At 41.1% G+C, this 20,560-nt stretch overlaps 2 protein-coding genes and 1 long non-coding RNA gene across 3 annotated transcripts in view; 1 reads left to right on the top strand and 2 right to left on the bottom strand.

Moving 5' to 3' along the window:
- Positions 1-20,560, top strand: part of orc4 (origin recognition complex, subunit 4) — a 47,124-nt gene that overhangs the window by 13,495 nt on the left and 13,069 nt on the right. The window lies entirely within an intron of this gene.
- Positions 519-3,804, bottom strand: LOC118557801. The gene is made up of 3 exons (XR_004928020.1): positions 3,627-3,804; positions 2,947-2,950; positions 519-528 (listed from the first exon to the last, which is right to left on the bottom strand). It is a non-coding gene; the product is annotated as an uncharacterized LOC118557801 (long non-coding RNA).
- The window catches only part of LOC118557952 (activin receptor type-2A-like), a 15,108-nt gene continuing 2,750 nt past the window's right edge, over positions 8,203-20,560 (bottom strand). The window contains exons 2-6 of the mRNA XM_036128479.1: positions 12,634-12,869; positions 12,408-12,551; positions 9,981-10,380; positions 9,779-9,909; positions 8,203-8,741 (exon numbers count right to left, since the gene is read on the bottom strand). Of these exons, the coding sequence (XP_035984372.1) occupies positions 8,547-8,741; positions 9,779-9,909; positions 9,981-10,380; positions 12,408-12,551; positions 12,634-12,869 (1,106 nt within the window). The 3' untranslated portion in view covers positions 8,203-8,546. The remainder of the gene's footprint in view (positions 8,742-9,778; positions 9,910-9,980; positions 10,381-12,407; positions 12,552-12,633; positions 12,870-20,560) is intronic.

Genomic DNA, 20,560 nt, shown 5'->3' with positions numbered 1-20,560 from the left:
TTCAATAAGATCACCTGTTTGAAGCTTCATAACTCGGCTTTCTCTGACTTTTCATTAATGAGATATTGATTAAAACTCATGCTAAAAAACGACATTGCTTTGAAAATTATTTAAACTATTTTGTCTGAAGCTTCATAACTGTCATTTCTATTCATATCCAAATAAAAGATCCCTGGTTATTCAAAGTACCTCTGAGTAACCAGACTCAGTTTTCTCTGACTGGTAATTGAGATATTTACCAAAATTCATACATAAAAAAAACATTGATTTGGAACTAAAAAAAAAACTGTCAGAATAAATTATTACAGAAAAAAATGTCCTCCATGTCTCTGGCTTTTCATACAACACCTGAATTAGGCTTTAAGGGCCTTTAGAAATGGTTTAAAATGCAATAAGCTCAGTTTTACTCAGATCTAAACAAAAAAACTAGTTATTTAATTGAGAACATCTACTTTCTCTTATTGTAATTATTGAGATATCTACCAAAATTCATGTAAAAAAAAAAAAAACATGTTTGAAGCTTCATAACTCTGGTTATTTAAAGGAGCACGTCTACTTTCTAATGAAACCAGGCTGAGCTTTCTCTGACATTTCCTGCCTCAAATTCGTCCTAATGAGTTAATTAGTCGACACATGTGACGTGATCTGACGTTTAGATGCAGATGTTCCACAGATGTGGGAGAAAATTAGCGTCATGAAGACCAGGGAACCCAGCAGACGGGTCAGGTTAGGGTCTGAGCAGCGTTTAAGAAAGAGATTGGCTGAACTAAACCTACCAAGACGTTAAATCAGAAGCAACTCTGGAGCAGCTGCAGAGGTCCGCCGCTCAGGTGGTGGAAAACCTCACTCCACTTCCAAAGAATGTAGCGCTTTGTGTTGGTCTAACGCATGAAAACGAAGACAAAAACATCTAAACGGCTTCACATGGCAGTCTTTTACCCCCTCCACTGAATAAATTATGTAGTTTAAAGCTTGGATCTTGGATGTTTCCGTGTGAATTACAGGGTTCCCACACCTTGGTGAACATCAAATTCAAGGACCTTTCAAGGACTTTCCAGGACCACATGTGGCGGCATTTACCTACTGTGGCCGCTGAATAGGTTATCATAATTAAATTCAATGCAAATTCAATAAAAGACTAAACGGCATAGAAGTTGTTGGGTCAGAAGCAATGCAAGAAAGTGGATTTAATTTATAGCCTACATTGATATTGATCATATTCATAGCCTACATTTATATCCACAGTACATGGCTATGCCATACTACATTACATATAAGATGTACATTAGCCTACTGTTTCATGGAATTTTATGGAAAAAAGTGCAGCATTGAGATGTTCAGAATTATATCAATTTGTTTCACTTACTTTCATCTTTGATTAAGCTAGTTTTTGACTTGGACTCTGAAAAGTCGCTAAATATAGCGACAAAGTCGCTGAGTTGGCAACACTGCATGAATGTAACCTATTGGACGCACGTAGGCCTAAACCGTAGCCTACCAACTAACGAAGAAGAGCAAACGTACTTTTGCAAATTAAAAGTCTGCGGAATCAACATAATTTTAAAAGATCGTGTGGTAGTAAAATAATGACACATGAGTTGTCATCCGTGTGAACTTTCAACCCACTGAGCTATATAATACACTGGAGTGCTAATCACCGTCTGTTTGAACGAGTCGCTTTGAAGCCACCAGCCGCCATATTGGTACTCCCTATTTCCCCCCAGTAAATAGGGAATATGTGCGCTACAGCATCAAATAACGAGGATTTTCTCATGTTTAGGGGGGGCTTAAAACTTTTAAAATGTCAAATGCCATATAGTTTTATGTTATGTTCTAAAACTATCAAGTACTGAGAAAGTCATGTGCTGAAATATTTTGCATTTTATTCATTTAAATATATGTTTAACATTTATGAATATATAAATAACAATATACAAAAACATATCTACATAGATACATATACACATACTTATATATATATATATTTAATATGAATAACATGTAAAATATATCAGCACCTAATTTCCTTGTAGTTGATAGTGTTAGTACATCCACTGACTGTGAAACGTTTTCACTCAGCCAGAAAACTGCTTGTTGTTGCAACCAAATCCTGTGGGATTCTGTGAGAGTAGGGAGTAGCAAGATGGCGGCCAGTGACTTCAGTTTTTCGGCAAAATCAGCACTCCAGTGTATTATATAGCTCAGTGTTTCAACCCCACAAAAAAATTCAAGGACTTTCAAGGACAAGGTTTTTTTTTTTTTTTGGCTGTTTTCAAGAACTTTCAAGGGCCTTGAATTTATTTTTTTTCAGATTCACAAACTTTCAAGGATTTCAAGGACCCGTGGGAACCCTGGAATTACGTCCAAATCTCCTGCAATTAAACTTTAAAAGAAAGAAAAGCGATTTCAGACACAAAAGGACGAGAGTAAAAAAAGGTTCACAATCTAAAAACACATTTATTTACATCACGTGGATCACTTCAGCTGATTAAAACCATGGTCTGCTAATGTCGGCGGAGAGCGGCAGCGCTGATCCAGGATCAGTCCTTTCTCTGACGGTTCCCTCGCCGCTCCAACACTCCCAATCGTTCCTAACCATCCGGATATTCCATCTTCACATTGTTTTTGTCAGCACCATGAAATCGACAGTCACAGCTTTTTTCTTTTCTTTTTTAAAAAAACAAACAAAAACATAATCAACAATAAAACCAAAGCCGCCGAGGTTCAGGGTGGGCCTTCGTCGGGCGCCGTCAGGTTAGGGCAGACCTCAGATCAGCGCTGCTACCTCGATGGTGGACAAATGTAAGGGGGGGGGGGGGGGGGGGGGGGGGGGGGCAGCTGTAGTGTCTGTGTTTCTGTAGTCACCGAGGTTCAATGTTTCCTCTACCATCCGTACAGCTGGGGAGGAAAGGGGGGGTTAGCGCAGAAATCAAACAGGGTTCCTACACACCTTTCAGCTCCCAACCCAAATCTGTCATTCTGGGAAAGCAATAACAGTTTCTTTATTGACTGGGGGTCCAAAATGTGCCGAATTATTAAGACATTTATCTAATTAACATTGGGGTAATTGGGCTTTGTTTTGTCAAGGAAACATTGTTTTTTATCTTTTTATACTGAGATAAGGAGAACTAGAGCTTGTTTTGTGGACACTGGTTTCAGTGTTGAGTCTTTTGTTGACATAACGCGTTAATTCTGTGATTTTTCTGGAGAAACTGGGCGTTTATCTCAGGATAATGAAATCTAGTTAGCTTAGCAACACAGTGTGACGTTTAACCATAGTCCATCTAAAAAATAAAATAAATACCTTTAGTTATTCACAAAACTACTTTTTTTTTTTGTTCTTTCCACCTAAAATGATGAAATTTTGCTTATGGCTCCTTTAAGAAAAAGCATAGAACGCCCATATATATATATATATCTTGAATTTTTGTTGTAATTGATCAATATTTCTATTTTATCAATGTTATAATTGTCCATCCCTAGTTGAGATAACAGTAATGACTTGGGGTTCATTCTTATCTCAAGACAATAAGACCTAAAGCTCGACTAATGAGTTAATTAGTCGACACGTGTGACGTGATCTGACGTCTAGATGCAGATGTTCCAGATGTGGGAGAAAATTAGACCAGGGAACCCAGCAGATGGGTCAGGTTAGGGTCTGAGCATCGTTTGAGAAAGAGATTGTCTGAACTAAACCTACCAAGACGTTAAATCAGAAGCACACTGCGAAAACGGAACTAAAAATAAGTAAAATGTTCTTAAAATGAGTGTATTTGTCCTTGATTTGAGCAGATAAATAAGATGATTTGCCAGTGGAGTTAGATTTTTGCACTTAAAATAGGAACAATTCATCTCCATAATCTTATTTCAAATCCAGTCTATCTAATTATCTTATTTTGGGGGTGAAAATACTCATTCCATTGGCAGATAATCTTATTTACCTGCTTAAATCAAGGACAAATACACTAACTTTAAAAACATTTTACTTATTTTTAGATCAGTTTTTGCAGTGCAGCCAGGAGGCTTGTAGCAACTCTGGAGCAGCTGCAGAGGTCCGCCGCTCAGGTGGTGGAATATTTTTAATTCTACCTAAAATAAGTACATTTCGCTTGTAGCTCCTTTAAGAAACAGCATAAAACGGGCATATATATTTTGATTTTTTGTTGACAATCATTGACATCGATCAATCTGATTTCCATTTCATCAACAGTAATGACAATAAGAGCTAAAGCTTGACTTTTAATCATCTCATTGTGTCAAGACGGCAAAGACCAAAGTGTTTATTTCAGCCATAAAATCATGACAGTAGTGCTAGAAAACAGGACATGGTTTTATCCCCCCCCCAAATATGTACATTTTAGAACTGTGTAGGAACCCTGTTAATACTTGTGGTAGATAATTGTAGTTTCACATTAGGAAGTATTGCAATGGCTCTTGGAGATTAAAAGCTAGGGTAACCAAACAGCCTCCCTGAGGACCTCCTCAGATTGAACGTCGATTATTACCTTTTCATTTAATGGCGTCACAAACATAAGCGATTTTAAAAGAAAGTTTTTCAGCGTAGTAACAGGGCAATCTTTTTTGTTGTTGTTTTTTTTTTTTTTGTACAAACAAAGTGAATGTAGAGGAAACACTGAAGTTCAACACTCACTTAGAAAGATTCAGCTCAAGAGTATATAGTCAAGAACGGGTAAGTTACGTCTGTACAGATCATAGACTGCTTAAAATAGTGGGAGGCAACAAGACACGAATGTTTTCACGGGGAGTTTATATGCACAGCGATGTGGGGGGGGCGGGGGTTGCCGTGGAAAACCGTAAAAGCCTGCACGCTCAGAGACCGTGTGACAGAACAAGCGGGACCTGAGGGGAAACCAAGCGTTGGTTTGGCTAAGAGGTGAACACAGACTGGAGGTTGTTTTTGCTAAAACCAAATTATTTCCTGCGACTTTTTAGTTGTTTTTTTTTGTTTTTTTGTTGTTGTTGTTGGTGCATAAACGAATTGTGGCCAGACGTGTTGCTTTTACCGTTTTCTACAGGACAGGGGGGGGGCACAATCACACGACACCAGCCGAACGCGAGGCCCTCTAGAGTTACACAGGGCCGGGCTCAAATCCATCAAAGTACACACTTTATATATTTATATATACTTATATAGAATCCAGGAGTCTGTAGAACATTCATTTTTGGTCGTTTTGTCCATGGACTGAATAGAAAGAAGCGTGTTACAGTTTATATCTATTGTCTTTTTTTTCCTTTTTTTTTTGAATTAATGAAAATATTTCCTGAATTAGAACCCACCCACAACCCCATGATAACAACAAAGAACTGCAAAAAAATTTTTTAAAATAAAATAAAGTGCCAACTCTTCATGACTTTTAAGAGTTTGCACCTGAGCTCTGATCCCCGAAACCTCAGACCAGAAAAACAAAAAAACAAAAAACAAAAAAAAAATAAATACGACATATCAATATGCAAGGTCACGGATAAAAAAAAAGAAAAAACGAACAAATGAAAAAGGGTAAAAATTAAAATGCTACTATAGGTATGTGTGTGTATTGAAAGCCACTCCTGCAGCAGATCCTACGGAGGCGTAGGGTAAAGTTTGCGGCACTGGTTGCATATAAACTGGCTAGAACTTAGAGGAGCATAGTACTGAATCCCTGAATGGTGTTTATCAGCTGGGGTCGGTTTCCTCATCGCGCTTTAAGCTCATCCTATTTTTTTTTATTTTTAAAAAGTGGTCAAATATCCCAATTGGCTCAAATACTGCTCGACTTTTTGCATTTGAGGACACAAAATACTGGCATTGTTCTGAGTTACGGCGGTGAAAATGAGGAAACTTCTTCCTAACCTGGATTTGCGCCGATGGGAGGCGTTCTGTTAGCGTCTCCTTCCTTACAGGTTTTTGGTTCGTTTGCCACTCTTCTACCCCAAAAAGAAATCCCTGCGAGTGAGGTAGTGCTGCTGGAGGTCGCTCTCCTTTTCGTTCCCAGGCGCTTCTCCTCCCTGACCTTTGACCCAAAGCTGCGCGTGGACGGGCAGCAGAATGGAAGCGTCGGATGCTGTTCTCGTGCTACAGTGCGCAAATAAGGTGATGGCTTCGACTTCCTTCAGGTTTGCTGTGTTGTTGTTGTTGTTGTTTAAACATCCCAAACTCACCGTCTCACTTCTTTTTTTGTAAGTTTCCCTCTAAAAAAAAGAACCCATTTGATTTTTACAGTGGAAGCTTTCAGAAACTCAAGCATAAATCTAATTAATTTTGGGCTTTTGAGTCTGAGATTGTCATTTCAAGCAACCGAAGTTGTTTGAATGTGTCGGCATTTTGCTACGGAGGAGGATTAGGGCCACTCAAAAAAAAAAAAAAAAAAAAAAAAAAAATTACTCAATTCTGACTTTTTTCCCTCAGAATTCTGAGATTAAAGTCAGAATTCTGATTTTTGTTTCTCAGAATTTTGACTTAAATCTCTGAATTTTGACTTTAATCTCAGAATTTTGACTTAAATCTCAGAATTCTGACTTTAATCTCAGAATTCTGACTTTAATCTCAGAATTCTGAGAAACAAAAATCTGAATTCTGACTTTAATCTCAGAATTCTGAGAAAAAAGTCAGAATTGAGTAGATTTCAGAATCAGAATTCTGATTTTTGTTCCTCAGAATTCTGAGATTAAAATCAGAATTCTGAGATTAAAGTCAAAATTCTGACTTTAATCTCAGAATTCTGAGAAAAAAAGTAAGAATTAGGTAAAAAAAATTTTTTTGAGTGGCCCTAATCCTCCTCCGTATTTTGCCAACATGTGGAACAAAAAAGGACTTTAACTTTTTAGATAAAAGGGAAATTATCTAAAGCAGCTTCTCAGAAACTCCATTAAATCCTTCTGAATGTGACAACAGTGCCCCCTGCTGTTTTGCTCTGCGCCTGCAGTCAGTAGTGAAACGATTAGTGTTAATAAACTAAAAAAAAAACTTGATGTAAGTGAAGTTTATTTTTAATATTAATGGCTTGACTGCAGGCATTGATTTATATTGTTAATATTATATAGTTGAAAAACATATATGTGTATATATAACCAACCAATTCAGAGCCAAGCGGAGCAGACAAAACGCTGCCTAAATGTTAGCCAGGGTGCATTTTTCTATTTATTTAGCGTCATCTCAAGGCACTTTGATTCAAATCATGCAGACCGATTGGTCAAAAAGGTTCATTTTGTTCCCGTTTTAGCGAATAAATAACTTTTAAATAACTCAAAAGCCCAAAATTAAACTGACGCCGACGAGTTGGTGGAAACTGTGTGTGGCTCTTTTTCTCCCTGATCCATCTGAAGCGCCACCCTGAACCTCTGAGAGAAGTTTCCTCATGTTTCACTCCTGCCGTTTAAGCTTTTATTTTCCCCGCGGGGGAAAACCGCCCCGCAGCTTGAGGAGAGACTGCAGGTTATGCCGGCACCAGTGTTCAACGTCCCCTCAAGAACAACAAAAAAACAAAAAAAAAAAACGTCTTGTACATCCGTTTGGCCTGACATCGACGAGAGTAACTAATACAGACAGGTAGAAATGGCACCAGGATGGAGGAGGGAGCCCCCCGCCTCGGCTCGCTGCCGCCGCGGGTTAGGGCAAGGGAAAGCGTCGAGGAGGGGAACCGGAGATCGGCGTGGCGAGTAGCAAAGATTCCTGAGGTGCGTGGAGAAGAGAGCAGAGGCAAAAAACAACAACCGAGCAACGAAAAGGTGCGAGCGAGCGAACCCGAAGCGAGACGTCGGGGCCGCGGGAGTCCAATACTTTCTGGAGATTATTTCAGGAGAAAAAAAAAACAAAAAAACAACAAAAACACAACAGATATCCACGCTAATCACAAAGAAATCAACTTCATGGATCTAGCAACGAGCCCAGGCCGGCGGCGTTGTGGGGGGGGGCGGGGCGTGAGGGGTCCAAACTGTGAGCGAAGACGGCGTCCGCCTGAACTGAGGTATAGCTGGCTGAAGGAGGTTTATGGTTTGAAAATGGACCCCCCCCCCCTTTCTCCCCCCCCACCTCCGTGATTCACTATGTACAGCAGCATTACACTATAAACATTCAGAAGCCGTTGCTTTGTTGGCAGAACCGTCGATGCGTCCTCAACAGGAAACGCAGAAGAAGAAGAACAGCAAACGCTTCAGGAGCCGCCAGCTCGTCTCTTTTTTTTTTCTACATTTATTCTCTCTTATTGTTTTTGTTTTGTCTTTATAAACACAAAAATGCGCTGAGAGTTCGGCGAAATTCCTCCGCGTGTGGATATATATATATATAAAAAAAAAAAAAAAACATACATGATGTTTTTCGTTTTCTCCCCGAAGCGTCATCGTCCTCACCCCGAAAAAAAAAACAACAAAAAAAAAAAAAAACATTAAAATCTTCAGGCACACGTATCAAAATGAGGTGGATCTCGACTCGATGGGGTGAGGAACCAATAGGAGGAGAGAAAAAAAAAAAAAAGAGGAGGGCGGGGGAGGCAGGGGGGCCAACCAACCAGGGCTGGGCGTCTGCTCCCCCCTCCGGGTCGACCGGCACATCATAAGCTGGACTCCTTGGGCGGGAGGTCAAGGTTCGTCACCATGGTGACCACGGTGACGATCTCCTCGGGGCCGACGGCGGGCGCCTGGCGCTGCATCTGGCCGATGCGCTCCTCCACGCAGCCGGCGGACAGGCGGGCCTCGGCCTCGTGGTCCCAGCAGTCCTCGATGGTTTCGCACAGCATGGCCAGACCCTGATTGGACAATCAACAACAGGTGGGACACCGTCAGGAAATCTGTTGGATATTTTAAACCTTTTTTCAGAAATAAAACACTGAAAATTGATCAGCTCCTTTCCTTTCAGGGCAGCAAACTTTCTCTAGATGTTGGGTTTTTAATTAGGGAAAAATTATTAGACAAGTTGAAACCTTCTTTCAATTGAAAATATTAATTCGATTCAATTTTATTTTATTCATATAGCGCCAATTCATGAAACATGTCATCTAAAGGCACTTTACAAAGTCATATTCAATCAGATTATACAGATTGGGTCAGATTATAGTATTTATCTTTTAGTTAATACACTTTTTATATTCTCTTTCTCTTTGGTGCACAAACTCTGCTGTATTTCACCAATTTTAACAAACAAATAAAAACAAACGTTTTCAGAGAAAGACCCAAATCCTGTTCTTAGTGCTGAGATTAGACAAATTAATAAATAAATACATAAATTAAAAAAAAAAAACGTCAATTTCCAAGAGAGTATAAAACCTGAATGACCAAATTTCAGTTTTGGATCTATTTGCATATTCCCTTGAAGAGAGAATATGATGAGAGAGATCTACAGCTGAGGTGGGAGACTCTGTCCACAGGACAACAGAAAGTCATATATTAAACAAATCTGGCAAAAAGGAAGCAATTTATTAAAGATATCGTAAAAAGTCTCGTTTAAAGTTTGCCACCAAGTCTCAACATGTGCAGAACTTAGAGACAAACCCCAAAGCGACTCGCAGCTGTAATTGCAGCAAAAGGCGGCGCTGAATAGTTTTGCACGCCAAATTTTTCTGCTTTTTAATTTGTTAAAGTTTGAAATATGCAATACATTTTGTGATAATGTCCCACTTGTTGTTGATTCCTCACAAAAAAATTACAGTTTATATCTTTACCTTTGAAGCCTGAAATGTGGCAACAGCAGCTATGCACCATTTCCGGCCACACTTTTTCCTTCCACTCAACTTTCTCTACACTAAATATTGTGAAACGGCTGAGGAGCTGCCTCCAAAATGCTCACCGTGTGTTTCTGCCAGCAGTCCCGCAGGCAGGGCCGCAGCTTCTTGTGGACCACCACCTCCTGCATGTCCTCCAGAGACGGGTGCTGGCCCACCTCCTCCTCGAATGGCAGCATGTACTCGTCCACGGGGCCTGTCAACGACAACAAAAGTCAGAAACAGCTCCTCGCCGTCGTCACCGTCCCGCCGAGGCGTCGCGCTCACCGTCCGCGGCGGTGCATCGGGCCGCCAGCTCCCAGAGCACCAGGCCGAAGGCGTACATGTCGATCCGCAGGAAGGAGTCGCGCTGGAAGTTGATGGCGCCCTCCAGGACTTCGGGGGCCATGTAGCGGCGGGTTCCGACCTGTCCGTGCGTGTCTCCGGCTGATTTGCCGGCCTCAAACTTGAGCGCCAGGCCGAAGTCGGCGATGCAGGCGGTCAGGTTGTTCTTCAGCAGCACGTTCTTGCTCTTGATGTCCCGGTGCGCCACCGACGGCTTGTGTCCGTCCTTGTGTCCCGGGATGTCCTCGTGCAGGTAGGCCAGGCCGCGGGCCGCCGTCTGGGCGATGTGGCAGAGCTCGCTCCAGGACACGATGTTGGCCTTCAGGTAGTCCGTCAGGGAGCCCTGCAGGAGACAGACGGGTCAGAACAGCCAGAAATGCTGAAAACACAAAGTTCTGCTCAGTCTGACGACGGGGAGACGCCCCGAGATCAGCCTCTGAGGGTCAATATGTCTCCAACCAGCTTTTACATTGCAAAAACGGATCTAAAAATAAGTAAAATTTTCTTAAAATTTGTGTATCTGTCCTTGTTTTGAGCAGGTAAATAAGATTATCTGCCAACAGAATAAGATTTTTGCACTTAAAATAGGAACAATTCATCTCCATCATCTTATTTCAAGTGTTAAATATCTAATTATCTTATTTTAGGTGTTAAAATACTAATTCCATTGGCAGATAATCTTATTTACCTGCTCAAATCAAGGACAAAAACACCATGTTTAAGAACATTTTGCTTATTTTTAGATCCGTTTTTGCAGTGCAAGATCAGCCTCTGTGGGTCAATATGTCTCCAACCAGCTTTTGCACTGCAAAAATGGATCTAAAAATAAGTAAAATGTTCTTAAAATTAGTGTTTTTGTCCAAAATTCGAGCAGGTAAATAAGATTATCTGCCAATGGAGTGTGTATATTTACCCCTAAAGTAAGATAATTAGATATACTGCACTTGAAATAAGATGGAGATGAATTGTTCCTATTTTAAGAGCTAAAATCTTATTCCATTGGCAGATCATCTTATTTACCTGCTCAAATCAAGGAAAAATACACAAATTTTAAGAATATTTCACTTATTTTTAGCTCCGTCTTTGCAGTGTAAAAAATTAAAGTAAAGCAAAATTCGCAAAGAAATTATTCTGAGAAAACCGTTTCTGTTGAGTTTCCACGTACATTCAAACACAAATTAGCTTTAAGCTTTTCTTCTAAATATAAAAGAACGGTTTCAGTTTCTTTCCTACTTTATTTGATCAAATAAAAATGAAAAAAAAAAAGTAAATTAAGGTAATTTAAAGATAATATAATTAAGAGGAAAGTTCAAAATAATGGAAGCGAATAATAATTAATGAAATAAAAAGCTAAATTTCACAAATAAATTCAAAATGAAATAGATTTAGCCAATAAAAGCACTAAAATAAAACAATATAGAATAAAACGGATAGTAATAAATGTCAAAATAACAACAAATAAGTACATTTTAAGGACTAGAAAAAAGAAAATAATTAAAATAAAAAATGTCCCAGCAGGTTAAGTTTGCTTATTATTAATGTGGTTAAACTTTTCTTTTTTTTAAAAACAATGATATTAAGATTGAATTAAATAATTAATGTTTTGGCAGCGTCTCCTTGTTTACTTCGATTGAAGCCGCTACTAATTAAATAAAATATAAGTTATTGTTTTAACAACATGAATGATAACGAAATCTGGGTATTTTTAAAAATCTAATTTAAATTATTCTCTTAGAAACAACATTATGTGTTACTCTGAGCTGAGGCGGACTGTAGAAGTAAAAATAAAAAAAATACTAACAGGTTTTAGACTACTGTCTAAATTAAGACTTTTATTTCCTGGCTAAATACAAGATAAAATAAATAAAATGACCATGAATCAGAAAGAAAACAGATGCAGGTCAGTAAAGGGAATATATGCAGCTGTATAAATTTATAAAACTGCTAATTTGTGGCAGAAAAACAAGAATAAATGATTTCATCTTTCATCACAGGCCGCTGCAGGTGTCGGTGGTGACCACTAGAGGGCAGGTCGCCCCCACAGAAGAGCCGATCAGCTCGGCCTGAGGGTGAAGATCTACCCGTTTATGTTCTCTTCTTCTAACGTGTTTGATTACGCTCCCCTCTAATTAATCTGTCGTCTCCTCCTTTGAACCCGCTCTTTAATATCCGCGTTTTGATTGAGAGAGGAGACTCAAAGCAAGCCTCGGCACGCAGGCCAAGACCGCACAAAGCCGCTCGGATGCGTCGGATATCGAGGTGTGAATCAGCCCTGAGGCTTCAATCCTTTCTTCCTGCCAGCCTCTGCAGACCCATAACGAGCTAAATTCAAGGGTCAATGAGGCTGAGATGCAGGCGGGAAGGACGCACCTTGTCGTGGTAGGCGGTGATGAGCCACAGCTCCAGATCCAGGTTGTTGTTCCTCTTCTCCACGCCGATGAACTGCAGGATGTTGTCGTGCTTCATGCCGCACACGCTGTAGATCTCGTACTCGTTCTGCCAGGAGAGCTTGTCCTGAAAGAAGAAGAAGAAGACGGGGTCAGCTCGGCTCTCTGACCTACCCGCCCCCCCCACTACGCCCCGCGGCGAGCGCTACCTGGATGGGGAAGATCTTCACGGCCACGTAGTCGCTCAGCAGCTGGGCCTTCCACACGCAGCCGAAGCGCCCCCTGGCTTTCAGCTCGATGAGCTGCAGCGGTTTCTGGCCCAGGACCGGGGAAGGAGGCGACGGTCCGGGATCCTGCGGAGAAACAGAGGACGGGATGTTAGCCTGGACTTTAACGGCATCACCACTCAGAAATCTCCTCCTCCGTTCACTCCCCGCCTCCTCGTCTCATTTTTATTTTTAATTTATTTCTGCAAACCATGAACAACCCGCCTCCCTGCCTTACAGGTGCTTTACGGTTTATTTAGACGTGCGTCTGATCCTGGATATTCACGTATTCTTCAAAGCAGTGGCCCTACAGGCTGCCGCTTTAAAACCGAGGAACATAAATCTATTAATTCAAACTTCCTGACTTAACTAAAATCAAATTAAGCATTCCTGAACGACATGCTTAGCTCATTTAATCTCCCTATTTTATCCGGACCAAACAGGATCTTGGGCTTGTTTTCATGTAACAATGGCTTCATTATATCAAGATAACACGAATGTGAGTGAATTATAGCACCATATTTTTATCAGTAGGATGAGGTAACAGGACCTAGAGCTCAATTTGTTGTGATATTAGCTTAGTCTTCGCCAAATAACCAGATTTCTACTTAATTTAGCCATGATGAGATTTCTAAATTGTCAAAATGTCAAAATGACAACAGCTTGAGCTTGTTTTGGATAAGAGCTCAGTCTGATTGGCTAAAAAATAACCAGACTTCGAGTTACTGTTGTCATGGTGGAGGTTTCATTACCTAGTTATCTCCTCATAAGACCTGATGGTCATTTAGCAGTGGTTTCAATATCTCAGGACAAGGCTTGAAGCTTATTTTCATGCAGGGTAACTGATCATGGTGCACCGCTACGGCAAAATAAAAGCATGTTAAATTCAGTAATATTCACCCTATATTATGTGTAGCCTATATTTGCGCACTTATGCTAACCATGATCCAAGTTTGAAATAAATGTATTTATCAATATGAAACAATAAAATTTACTTTATTTGAAAAAAAAAAAAAAACACCGCCTGCTCCTTCCTGTCTGGCTGCAAAGCTAGCTAGCAGCTACTGCGCTGCTTCCAGGAGGGAAGACGTCCCATTAAGTGTCTTTATTGCTGCATTTAGCGTCTTTATTGCTGCATTTAGCGTCTTTGTTGCTACATTTAGCGTCTTTGTTGCTACATTTAGCGTCTTTGTTGCTACATTTAGCGTCCTTGTTGCTACATTTAGCGTCTTTGTTGCTACATTTAGCGTCTTTGTTGCTACCCTTAGCGTCTTTGTTGCTACATTTAGCGTCTTTGTTGCTACATTTAGCGTCTTTGTTGCTACAATTAGCGTCTTTGTTGCTACATTTAGCATCTTTGTTGCTACATTTAGCATCTTTGTTGCTACATTTAGCATCTTTGTTGCTACATTTAGCGTCTTTGTAGCTACATTTAGCGTCTTTTCAGATCCTTCTAGTAGTTTTCTTTCAAAAAGCGCCTTTTTTTGTTTAACGGCGACTTTACAGAAAGCATTGGTCTTTCTGAAATCACTGTATTGCTTCCCTCAGCGCTGTCTCACAGGCACACAACAGCTGCTGCCGCCTCGTCACGTAAATATAGTTTTTAAAATAGTATTTTTTTTGTCTTTGAAACTTTTGCACTAAAATAATTCCCGATTGTTTGAAGCACACCGAGCTTCAATCACTTATTCACCTCGTTCCCTTTGTGTACCTCTGTGTTCTTGGTACATTTCTTTATGTGGTTTTGTGCAGTCTGGATTCAGGTAATGTATTAAAATTCCTAAATCATTTTGTAAAGGTAGTTTTTTAGTTCCAGACACATTTATTCACTATTTTTAATAACTTTTCTGTCTTGCCAAAAGCTCTCCTACAGCCTGGGGTCACAAATGTATGAACAAATATGCATATTAGACGATGACGTGAAGTCATTTAGATGTGATATCGGTTATGTTAACACGAGATAAGACCTCAAAATTATTTTCCATCATATATGGAATCTTGTTATCTCGAGATAACAAGACCGTAGATTGTTTTGTCACGATGACGGTTCATCGTCTTGTTCTCCTCAAATAGTCTTGTGAACTCATTTTGACATCCGTTCCTTATTTCATTAACTCGACAAAGATGTTTTCATTTTCCAAGCGATAATAAGACCAATTCAATGCTTACCAAGGTCTTCACCGTGTTTTGTGAGAGCTACACTGAGGGTTCAACTTCTACAGAGCAAGACAACCGGTAACTTTTTTCACTACAATCACCTCGACATTGAATTTTGTCTCAGAAAATAACAAAACAAGTCAAATTATAAACTAAATGTTTGGCTCTTCCTGCTGTAACATTGGTCTGAAAATGACTCCATTTCCTAAGGACTTTATTGCATTCTGGAAAACGGAAAAACATTTGTTTCATTCAGATTTGGGAGCATGTTTTACGCTTTTCAAGGCCCGCGTGGGAACCCTGCATGAATTGGATGTTCTCTGGACCTCTAACGGAGCTGGGAGGTTTTTCCAGGAGCCCTACAATCAGTCCCTCGGCGTAGTTTTCCAGACCTCTGTCTGACCTCGCCTCTTCCAGCTGACTGCCATTTAATTACATTACAAACAGAGGAAACGGCTGCATGAAAACACTTCATTATCTCCGACAGCCAGCCCCTTGCTTGGTGTGCGTCACACTTTTTAATTCTCAGAGTTACGGGGGAGCCAAGAGCGTCCCAGATTTGCTCTTTCAAGCACAAATCATTTCACTTTCACGTGAAAACCTCTCCAAATGCATCCTCAAGTAACCCAGTTCGGTTTCCACCTGTTGAAACCAAAAATAGTTGAGTTGTCTTAAGGAACTCAGGATGCCCCGTGCACCAGGGGAAACTCTCAGTAGGGGTACGCGGTATTCACATTTTTACTGGGGATAAACAGGTGCGGGTAGAAATAAAAACACTTCTGGGGGTCTAGATGAGTTCAAGAACCCATTATTGGCTTTTTTTTTGGTAGTTTGAGGACAAAATCTTACATTTTATCTATAAAAACAACAAGGAGACCATACTGGCACTTAGGACGCGGTTGGAGTTGTACCTGTATGTTACACTGCTCCTAAACTTTAGAAGAACACTTTGAAAACTGGTCAGATCTCAATTGGAAACAGGTCCTGCTGGATATCCATCCGGATAAGGAACGGGCCACGCGTCAGGTACACAAGACGCCTCATCAATGAGCTAAACCGGACAGGCTGAGGGTGTTGGATGACTTTTGCCACATCAGGCTGGGCATTACCCTACACCAGGAGGAACCCAGTGCACCAATGAAGGGTCTAAGGATTTCATCCTGGTGCCAGCCGAGCTCCACGGTGCCGGGCAGAGAGCACCGGGCTTAGTGGAGGACGCTGGGACCTCAGAACAAACTCATGAAGTCTGTTTCTGATGGCTTAATCAGAGACGATAAGGCCAGTCGCCTGCTGGAGGTCACTTTGTAGGGTTCTGGCAGAACCCATCCTGGTCCTCCCTGCATAAAGGAGCAGATACCGGTCCTGCTGATGGGTTAAGGACCTCTGACGGCCCGGTCCAGCTCTCCTGGAGTCTCCTCCAGGACCCAGAGACGGTGCTGGGAGACACAGCAAGCCTTCTGGCTGCTATAGATGAGCCATCCTGTGCTTCCTCTGCAGGGTCCAGGTATGGCCTGGTGGTACCAGCAGTGACTCGGACCCTGGTCAGACGCTAAACACCCCGTCTACTACTGAACTGACCAGATCAGTGATCCAAAAGTTTAACTTAGCTCATTTTATACTCTGCAAAAAAAAGCTGGCCCTTATACTGAATCTTAAATACATATAAGGGGGACAGTCAGGGGACAGCAACTGTCGACCGGCTAAAAAACATCTGGCTTGATTTTCTGTGCAGCAACAATTAGTGATACTCAGAGGCCTGCTGGTGTTGATGTCTTTAAAATCTGGAGGTTTTTCCTTCATGTTAAAGGGGAGTTTTCCTCTCCACTGTCGCTTCATGCATGCTCACACTGCAAAAACATAACTAAAAATAAGTGAAAATGTCTTGAAATGAGTGTATTTGCCCTTGATTTGAGCTGGTAAATAGGATAATCTGCCAATGGAATAAGATTTATGCACTTAAAACGGGAAAAACTCATCTCCATCTTATTTCAAGTGCATTATATTTAACTATCTTATTCTAGGGGTAAAATTACTCATTTCATTGGCAGATAAGATTATTTACCTGCTCAAATCAAGGACAAATACACTAATTTCAAGAAAATTTCACCTATTTTTAGTTCTGTTTTTACAGTGCAGTATGAGGGATTGCTGCAAAGCCATCAACAACGCAGACGACTTTCCACTGTGGCTCTACGCTCTTTCAGGAGGAGTGAATGCTGCTTGGAGAGACTTGATGCAACCTGCTGGGTTTCCTTAGAGAGGAAACTTTCTGACCAATCAGGAGGATTTGATTGAATTTGACTTTTTAAAATGCCTTGAGATGACATGTGTTGTAAAAATAAAGTTTAATTGATAAAAACAAGCTTAAAATCAATGGGTGTGGGTGAGCGGTGCACTGGTCGCTGTAGGATCTGAGACAATATGTAAAGAGAAAGTTTAACGCACAACAGACTGTTTAGAAGTTTGCGTGTCACTGAATATAAGAAAGAAAAAAACACACACACACACACACACACACACACACACAGGGGGCATTGTGTCCGACTTCCTGCATGCGTCCCGTGTTCACGCTAATACCATCGGGACAAAAAGCGTTCCCGATCCAAAGTAGGTTAAACACAGCTGGTGATCGGGATTAGGCTGATCACTTTCACATGTGACTCTGCAGAGGACGACGCCGGAGCAGAGACGAGAAAGCGTGAGGAAGAGGAGGGAGAGGAGGAAGGGGGGGGGTTTGAGAGAAGCATGCGGCGCTGGAGTCACATTTCCACAGGGATAAAAGGTGGAGGGAGAAAGACGAGCACATGACTGACGGCCTTTGATGCAACCAGAGACGCTGCTGTAAAAATCTCAGCTTGAACTCCTCGCCTCTGTAAGAATAATAAGAAAAAAACGGGAGGGTGTTCGTGTTTTCACTTGAACCGCAGCAACTTTCTAGCACCACCCGCCGCCCCCCGAGGCTTCGTCAGGATCCGCTCAGAGACAGCGACGATATATCAGGCCGGCACGCCTGTCAAGCCCCGTCTGTTTGCCTCTCCTCCCATAAAAGGGAAACCCGTTTCACGTCCAGATCCACGCCAAAAGGAGACGATACGGCGTGTCCTGACAGGATGGCAAACGTGCAGGAGCGTTTATCGCTTCGATTTTTATCAAGCGGAAACTTTTACAGTTCGTTGTGAACTTTGAATAAAATACGCCGTAGTGGCTGGGGGAATAAAAACAAAAAACAAAAACCATGAGCAGGAAGAAAAGGATGAAACCGTAAAGACAAAACGGAGCAATTCTTGTTTTTATGGAGAAGGGCAGGCGGGGAGGGAGGGAGGGGGGGAGTGAAGCTCAGCCGAGGGCTTGAATGTTTATTTAAGCTAGCAGAGAGCTGTGAGGCAGACCTGCTGTCTGCATGGCGCTTTCACACCAAACACAGGCCAGACCGGGGTGAAAATGACCCAGCGGGCCGCGCAGGTCGGGTTTCACAGCAGCCCGCGCAGTCCCACGCTCCAAACTATAAAAAAAACTTCCTCCCAGACATGCTATACGGACCAAAATAAGGACCGCCGCGTTGCTCTACAGGTTCCCTTGATCTGAAACGTCTTAATGACGTGAAGTTTGCCTGCTTTGACTGGTTTTACACTGCAAAAAGGGAACTAAAAGTGTATTTTTCCTTGATTTGAGCAGGTAAATAAGACTATTTGCCAATGGAATAAGATTTTTGCACTTAAAATAAGAACAATTCATCTCCATCATCTTATTTCAAGTGCAGGATATCTAATTATTGTATTTTAGTGGTAAAAATGCTTATTCCATCGGCAAATAGTCTTATTTAGCTGCTCAAATCAAGGAAAAATACACTAATTTCAAGAAAATTTTACTTACTTTTAGTTCCCTACGGTGTTTTCATCCAGATGAGTTTGCCTGATGTGGGGAACGGCCACATTTTTCTCACAATGCAAACTAAACCTGATTACAGCTCCAGGTTTTGAAGCACAGCTTCATTTAGCTATGAAATATCTTCCCCTTTTTGGACATTAAGATATGTTTTGGGATGATATGTGGGACCATTATGATGTCTTAGAAAACCCAGAGTGACCTCCAACGTATTTCTCCAACTTAAGTGGACCAGAGGACACAGAAACCGCTGGGTAATCAACTAATTTTTGTTAAATAAAGTTGTCTAAGTCGAAGTCTAAAACATTCACTTTAAATTTACACAATATGATTTTAAGGCCATGAATATCCTTCAAAAAAATTAATTCCTTGAGTTTTTTTTGTTTATTTTCCAAACCAGCCAACATGACAAAGTGAAACTATGATTTTTTTGGACAGCTGACGTGTAGCACCACTGCTGTAGGACCTGTCTGACGGTACGAAGTAGGCACAAAGATCTCAAACAGAGAGGCATCTACGGAAAGGAATAGGGAAGAGCCAAGTGTTTGACGTCTAAGAGGAAAGTTGCACTTATATTCCTGTATTTTCTTGCTTTATTTTAACATCATGGCTATTAAATTGCACTGTCCCCTTTGAAATAAATACATTTTAAGGCTCCAGTGGACCGGTTTATCCAGAAAAAGGGTCCTAAAATCCAGCGTCTGCCGGCCGTGAAGACGTCGGCGGAGTGTGATCTGATGGGGGAACACGGGGCGCTTGTTAAAGAGAAACACTTAATTGATGAGCTAGTTATCCCCAGCAGAATTGGTATGGCTTGTTTTGGGATCCGATGGGATGAATGCGTCCCTTTTTCACTTGTTTATTTCACCTGGTGCCCTGATTGCTTCAACATATACCGCAAACGTTTGCCTGATACCAAAATGACAACGATCACGACTGTTTAAACTGGATTATTATAAAAAAAAATAACGCTTCACAACAAGTAAACAGCTTTATGGTCATTTTCAGACGTCCTACAAAAACACAATTTGCTTTGATTGTCGCAAATCACCAAAAGTCTGTTTGCTGGAGAACAAAAAATCCACCTTTCTGCGTCAATCACTGAAAACAGATGCTGGTTTATTCTAAGAAAAAGCATTTTTGTTGCTGGATTGACGCAGATCCGTAATGTATTAAAATTAGAATTGAATAAAGTTACGCTCAAAAAATATTCTAAACTCTGGCAGATGTAGATTTTAAAGAGCTTTTCGTTCAATTAAGAGGTAGGAAAGAAGAAAGGCAGGTAGCCTTCAGAATATAACCACGTACAAAGATACATGACGGAGAGAGAGAGAGGTAGACGGATAAATAGGAGAAAGGTTAAGGCAGACAGAAGATGGCTGCTCATATAAAGCTGTATTCTGTGGTATTAATGGAAAGCTGGACAGAAATTTCAAGGGGAAACGCTGTAAACAATCAACAAATCCAACCCCAGTCTGGGTTGGAGTCCCGTCGTTTGCACTGAACAGCTCAATCTTAATTTGTAAGGCTGATCTGTGGCGCTTTAATTCACACAACGGACAAATTCAGCTTGAAATCAGCCTAATCCGTCCCATTCAGACCCCTCCAGGGTAGGAATCAGGTCCATTTGGACTTTTCTTTTTACCCCCTAGTAACAGGAGCTTTGATTCGAGAGGAGAGCGCCTCAGCGAAGGAACCGAGACCGGACAGGTTTAGAAGAATAGACGAGAAGAGGAACCTCCTGTCAATGGAAATTGGTCAAGGCTTGGTACTCATGGACTCCCTCAGTGCCATCTTTACAAGAAATAACCTTTTTTTTCTTTTTTTT

The sequence above is a fragment of the Fundulus heteroclitus genome, chromosome 24, assembly GCF_011125445.2.
Source record: "Fundulus heteroclitus isolate FHET01 chromosome 24, MU-UCD_Fhet_4.1, whole genome shotgun sequence".
Taxonomy (NCBI): Eukaryota; Metazoa; Chordata; class Actinopteri; order Cyprinodontiformes; family Fundulidae; genus Fundulus; species Fundulus heteroclitus.
This window is presented reverse-complemented; position numbering and strand designations above follow the sequence as displayed.